Source organism: Phaethon lepturus, unplaced genomic scaffold (genome assembly GCF_000687285.1).
Source record: "Phaethon lepturus isolate BGI_N335 unplaced genomic scaffold, ASM68728v1 scaffold20482, whole genome shotgun sequence".
Lineage (NCBI taxonomy): Eukaryota > Metazoa > Chordata > Aves > Phaethontiformes > Phaethontidae > Phaethon > Phaethon lepturus.
Genome location: NW_010521491.1, coordinates 35,906 through 43,012, shown reverse-complemented (window position 1 = coordinate 43,012; position 7,107 = coordinate 35,906). Strand labels below are relative to the sequence as shown.

At 37.3% G+C, this 7,107-nt stretch overlaps 1 protein-coding gene across 1 annotated transcript in view; it reads right to left on the bottom strand.

The window, feature by feature from the left end:
* Positions 1–2,669: 2,669 nt before the first annotated feature.
* LOC104616513 (UDP-glucose:glycoprotein glucosyltransferase 2-like) overlaps positions 2,670–7,107 on the bottom strand; it is a 30,412-nt gene continuing 25,974 nt past the window's right edge. Inside the window, exons 10-12 of the mRNA XM_010281551.1 lie at positions 6,497–6,647; positions 5,380–5,499; positions 2,670–2,759 (exon numbers count right to left, since the gene is read on the bottom strand). Of these exons, the coding sequence (XP_010279853.1) occupies positions 2,670–2,759; positions 5,380–5,499; positions 6,497–6,647 (361 nt within the window). The remainder of the gene's footprint in view (positions 2,760–5,379; positions 5,500–6,496; positions 6,648–7,107) is intronic.

The window sequence follows — 7,107 nt, the reverse complement described above, 5'->3', positions numbered from 1 at the left end:
CTAATTTCCCCAAGTTGAGCCTGTTTTGCCTATGACAGTAATTGGTGAATGACCTCACCCTGTCCTTGACCCACAAGCTTCTCGTTACATTCTCTCTGCCTTGTCCAGCTGGGAAGGGCAGTGACAGAGCGGCTTTGGTGGGCATCTGGTGTCCAGCCAGGGTCAACCCACCACAGCTATTCATACTAGGTCTGCAGCAAAATCCTCTACCATTAGATGTCACTTATCCCAAGACAAAAATGACTGCACAAAAAAGCTGCTTCATGAAAAATCCCTATGGAAGCAGCTATTCAACTTTGTTCTCCTCTGCCTTTACTTTTCACCAAAACTACAGGTAGGAATGTCTGCCACGGCTAAACCGCAACCAAAACCACTTAATAATGTGCTAACTGGCTTACACAATCACATCTATGAAATACAGCTGTATAAGATGCTGCCTATCCCTGGCTATACATATGACAGCACTTGATAATGTTCGATATACAGCAGTTGGTTGAAAGATCAAAAATTATGCCAGCTATCAAAGAGGCAAATTGTAAGACAGAACAAGGGAATTACAGTTTTTCTATAGGAGTATCACAGAGACTCAAAGCTGGCTTCTGCTACACATAACACCGTGCATCTTGCAAAGATTTCCACAAAGCATACAGCTCCTTCATAGCTGCTACAAGAACATGAGAGCGCTACTGATCTCATGACACATGACAGCTACTACAACAACATGACAATCTGCAATGCTGGGCCCATGTTTCAGAAAACCTCCGTATTTACAAGGTATAATTCAATGAGCTGATTTAGGAAGTCAGGTTTTCATTTGGATAGCCACTTCACATTAGATATTCTAAAACTATTAACATGAAATCTGTCATATCAGTATACAATTGTTTAGACAGATGTTCAGGACATAATCAGGTATACATCAGATCAAAGGACAGAAGGAGGTAAGAAATACAGCAAGTTTTCTAAAAAGATATGAATAGTAATTAATGCATAAAGATGCACCATGTTCTACAATTAACTGCTGCTCCCATTTTTTACACCTCTCTTTATTGTAAATAAATTTTCCTGAAGTCTTGTGTCATCTGGGTGCTGTAGGAAGAGTCAGCAAAGCAAAATATTATACGACAGTAGAGACCCCATGGCTTGTCCGCATCTTGGATACTGTGTACACAGCTGTTGCTTTCATCTCAGAGAAGTTATATTAAAACTAAGAAAGTTCAGAGAAAGACAACTCAGAAAACAAAACCACCTTTGGAACAGTTTCTGGGTAATGAATAACTAGTAACCTAGGGAAAGAAATGACTGTGGTCGAATATGACAGAGCTTTATAAAATCATGACCGGCATCTAGGGAAGTGGGAGAGACTGCTCAGTCTCTCTCCCTATTATAAGAGCTACTGGGACAGTAAACAACACTATTCAAAGTCTGGCTAAAAACAAAGCAGTTCTTCATACACCATGTAGTTCAACTGTGAAAACACCTGGAAAAGGATACTGTGGGTGCTAAAAGCTTATATGAATTCAAGGGGGAAAACAGAAAAGTTTAAGAAGAGAGACCCATTGAGGGTTGCTTAATATTTAGAAACTACATCCAGGTCTGGAATTCTTTAATCTCCAAATGCATCAAGGCCAGGAAAATACTCAGGTATTTTCAGGCAACCTGGTTGCCCTGTTCTTTTTATCATACCTAGGCAGCCTCTTGTGGCTTGTTGCAGACAGACTGACCTAAAAGGACCTTGAGTCCGACCAAGTTTCGCTGCTCTTATGCTGTTATGTATCAGAAAAGGCAAATTAGGTTTTAGGCTATATCCTCTTCAATGACTGAAGCAGTATTGTCTCCTGTGTAGTGACAACAGAGACAAAACGCATGGATAACTAATATCTGTCCTCCATTACTTTTTTGTCATTGAATGATAAAAAAAAAAGAAAAACAAAACAATGATCAGAACTAGTAAGATTTTAAAAGAAAATTAAAACCCTGCAATTTATTGAGGAAACAAAAAGCCATTTCACAGGAAGATTTAAAATATATAACATGGAGTTCATCTTGCTGAACCTTGGATCTAGTTTGGACACACTTCTCTTTTTTTATAAGCTGTGGAAATAAACAGGCACTTCTGAGAACAATTAATTTTTTCTTAAAGTAGGCATCTCAGGTCAACCACATTCTTCCTCAGCAGTGTCTTTTTCTCACAACTGATGACTAGTTCAGACTCAGACAACTAATTTTTAGAAATTCAAAACTTGGCAAGGATAATATCACTTTGGTCTTTAAGTATTTATAGAAAAACAAAATAGGTAAAGCAACCTTAATTGAAAGAACTAAATTAAAAAATGCCCTCTTTTCACGTTTTACTTACAGAGTATTTTGCTTAGAATGCAACTTCACATGGGCATCCGGTGGGACTATTTGACAAGATAATTTTTTATCAGACTTTTGCAGTTCATTTTCCACACACTCAGGTATGTTGTCACTTGCAACCTCTTTGCTTAAGAATACTTAATACCTGAGTAAGCTTATCACAAGTGGGTAACCAATGTGGCTTATGAGAATGTTGTTGCATTGGACTTCATTTGAATTCACATCTTTGACTAGCAGAATAGAAGACGACGAAGAAAAAAGGAAAGCAACTTTCTTTTAAGTCTTTTCTTCAAGACTTTCAGTTTTCCTTACCGAAGTGGTACATTATGATGATAGAATAATTCTGCCAGTTTCATATAAGCACCTGTATCTTCTTGGACAGGATCAACAAAAAGTACCTAAGAAGAGAAAACATATTATACAGCCAATATTTATTCGTGATGTCTGTTTTTATTTGTGATGTCTGTTTTTATTTTTTCCAAACATAAAATCTAAGATAAGAACAGAAATTTCCAAAGGAGCTGTGCACCTCAACTGTTTTCAATTCCCTAGAACATTCATTGTAAGAAAACTTTAAGAGTATAAATGACAATAACTTCAGAACTAATGAATTTGGACCAAATACTGAAAACAGGATTTAACCTTTATTGAACTTCAAACCAAGTGATATCACTACTCTCCTTCGAAAGGCCCTGTGCCAATACTTTGTTTTTATTAAAGAACTTGATATTTAATTAAAAAGGATCTAATGTTGACTTTTCTATTACTTCTTTCAACTAACTCTCTTCTGTTATGAAAATCAAACTAAAATAAATAAACAGAATATATTGACTTAAAACTTGAACTAAAAAATGAAGCATTGGAAAAGAATTCTTCCTTCCTGTCTCACATATTTTTGTACTCACTTTTTCACTTATTGTAGCTTGAAGTGTAAAATCAGATCTTTCAGGCATACACAGAATCTAAAACTGGGATCTGTCTGTATAGGTAGATCATCCTTATGCAGATATAAATATGACATTGGTACCCTATTTATTCAGCTTTGTATTGATTTTGCTAGAGTAGCTGAAATGCAGCAGAGTAATTTCAAAAATTTTTAACACTCCCTTGCCCTCAGATTATAGTTAAATGATAAGTTGTAGATTTCTATAATACAGTTGTTATATACAACTATGACAATATTTAACTTTGAATAAATAACTCAATCTACTTCGTTACACACATCTTATGCTTTGTTATAAACATATTTTTATTACATATCACTTGCATTTTGATTGTCTTTTTATATACTGAGCATCATGTCACTTAGAGTGACTACATCAGTGGAAAAGGGAAAAGCTACTGATGATGTCTATCAGGAATTCTGTTAAGCCTTGGACATGGTTCCCCATAAGAACTTTCTCTCTAAATTGGAGAGGTATGGATTTGATGGATGCACTGTTGACTGGATGAGGAATTGGTCGGATGGTCGCATCCAGAGGGTAGTGGTCAATGGCTTAATGTCCATGGCGGTGAGTGGTGTCCCTCAGGGGTCTGTATTGGGACCAGTTGTCTTTATTATCTTCATCAACGACATAGTGGGATCGAGTGCACCCTCAGCAAGTTTGCAGATGACACCAACCTGAGTGGTGCAGCTAACATGCCTGAGGGATGGGATGCCATCCAGAGGGACCTGGACAAACTCAAGGAATGGGCCTGTGTGAACCTCATGAGGTTCAACAAGGCCAACTGCAGGGTCCTGCACCCAGGCCAGGGCAACCCCCGGTATCAGTACAGGCTGGGGAATGAAGGGATGGAGAGCAGTCCAGCCGAGAAGGATGTGGGGATACTCGTGGATGAGAAGCTGGACGTGAGCCGGCAACGTGAGCTCGCAGCCCAGAAGGCCAACCGGATCCTAGGCTGCATCCAAAGAAGAGTAGGCAGCAGGTCAAGGGGGGTGATTCTTCCCCTCTACTCTGCTCTGGTGTGAGACCCCAGCTGGAGTCCTGTGTCCAGCTCTGGAGCCCTCAGCACAGGAAAGACATGGACCTGTTGGAGCGGGGCCAGAGGAGGGCCACAAAAATGCTCAGAGGGATGGAACACCTCTCTTGTGAGGACAGGCTGAGAGAGTTGGGACTGTTCAGCCTGGAGAAGAGAAGGCTCCGGGGAGACCTTATTGCAGCCTTCCAGTACTTAAAGGGGGCTTATAAAAAAGATGGAGAGAGGCTTTTTACTAGTAGTAGTGACACAGCAGTGACTTGTAGTGACACAACAAAAGATAACAGCTTTAAATTAAGGGAAGGTAGATTTAGATTTGCTATCAAGGAATGAGGGTGGTGAGATTCCACAGGTGTCACAGGGGAACAGACAGCCCAGAGAGGTGGTAGATGCCTCATCCCTGGAAACATTCCAGGTCAAGTTGGATGGGGTTCTGAGCAACCTGATCTAGCTGAAGATGTCCCTGCTCACTGCAGGGGGGTTGAACTAGATGACCTTTCCAAGTCCCTTCCAACCCAAACCATTCTATAATTCCATGATTCATACAATTACCTTTTCTACTTTAAATTTCCATTTAAATCAGCAATAGCTGTTTACTTAATTTACTAGGTGACACAGAATGCTACGTACAGAGGAAAAATTAGGCTACAAGACTTTCATAATTAATATGCTTTACAACTTACATTTTTTTATACCTCAGTTCACCACCTCTAAAACAAGGACAGTTATCATTACCCTCTCTCAAGTAGTGTACTATGAAGAAAATTTATTGATAGTAGTGAATTACCTATATGTAGCATGGAAAGGAACAGAAAAGCTCCTGACAAAACTGTGCCCAAGTTCACTTCTGGAAATCAGACTAATAATTACATATGACTCACTACACAAAAATATTTTTACTACTATTAGTGGACCCACATAGAAAACATGAAATTCTAACCTATCTTAACGATAGAATACACCATGTGTATTTTTCAATAAATTGCCTGTCCAGATATTAATACATACACCATGCAAAAAAATTAAGTTCTCCAAACTTACCAAATTATATAAATTGCGTCTAATCTGCTGTATAACTCCAGGAAATGAGGGTTTTAGCAGTTCCTGATAGCTTGCAGGCCACGTGCTATAGCTGTGATCTTGTTCTATGTTATTAACCCACTAAAAGAAAAAGGCATCAATTTAAAAAACACACATTAAACTTTGAGTAAAATATGTATGCATAAATAAAATATTTTTAAACACATGGAAAGAGTAAAATGTTTTATCTTCTTTTTGAAATAGTAACAGAAAAGAGCTTCTAAAATTAATAGTGTTTTTCTTTCAATACAAGTGTTTGTGGTTTTTATTTGCAGTACATAAGAAAACTAATAATGGATGGAAAAGCAAAAAAGACCATTTATACCCTGTATTAGGATGTGAATAAAACCATTCTTTCAAGTGTGGAACTACTTTCACAATACGAAGGTCATAACAACATATCACACAAATATGAGTGTAACACAGCATAAACACCTTGCAAGACCAATACAGTATTTATCTATAACCCACAGCAGCACTTTAGAGAACTAATTAATATATGCCCAATTTGTTCTTCTACTGTTTTCTGTGCAAGCCTGTCTATACTTGTCAAACAAATAGTTTGACGTAGTGAAATATGTTTCTTTCAGGTGAAGAAAATTAGTATTTTAATGCCTTTTCTACTGGCATATAACCTTTGTAATGAAAACTGTAAAAATGTTGAGGAAGGGAAAAAAGCAGAGCCATTGGACAATTAGAAACAAAATACTTGAGTTGTCCACAATTCACTTATGATACTTGTAAAGTACATTGAGCAGTCTTGCATAATACAAAGATATTACGTAGCTAGACTAATTACTGTAAAGTCAAATTCTATAGTTATGAGTGTGCAACTACTCTTAGATACATTCCTCTTTTCTTTTAAACATCTTACATCTTAAAATTTTAATAAAGTACAAGCTAGAGAAAATTACACCTAAAATATATTGAAGAGCTATCATCCTGCAAAATATTTTAAACTGCTTATCGATATATGGTCTTATGCCTAGTATTTCAATTACACTACCAAAAAAGATAGATTGTCTCACACATAGCATTATCAAGTATGCAATATTTAAATAAATGTTTAATTACTTACTATTATTGAAGAGTGACGAATATCTAGTGCATAACTGTTATCTGTAGGATGTATATGCAACCTCATAAATTTACTCAGGATCTCCTCTTTGATTCCAAGTTCATGAAGGCCATGCATCACTTTTCCTTCCAGTTTAAGGGTCTCTAAAATACTTTTTCAGGAAGACAAAATGCATAATGTCTACACAGAACTCTTGTTATGACATAAAAAGAAAAAATGTTTCAAAGACATGAGGATTATTTTTAGTATTAAAAATAATTTTTATATTCTCCTGCAGTCAAATGTTTAAAACAAAATCAATTAACAACACTATATGTCTCCAACTTATTTCAAAACAGTATTGTAACTGATTATACAACTCTTTTGTTCATGCACATTTATTTTATATGAAGGAATTTCATCCATCTTTAGTAAGGCGTGGCAGGACAGCAGAATGGAAGGTTGCTTGCTGCATTGTCCCGACTGAGGCAGAAACCCAAGCATGGGGCACCGTAAGAGGAAGCTTTGCCAGTTTGTAGAGAAGCAGGAAGCAAGTGATGGAGACACAGAGGAACTCTAAGTCTGAATCATGGCAGAACCCTGAAAATGGCACAGAGGAAACACGTAGCTAC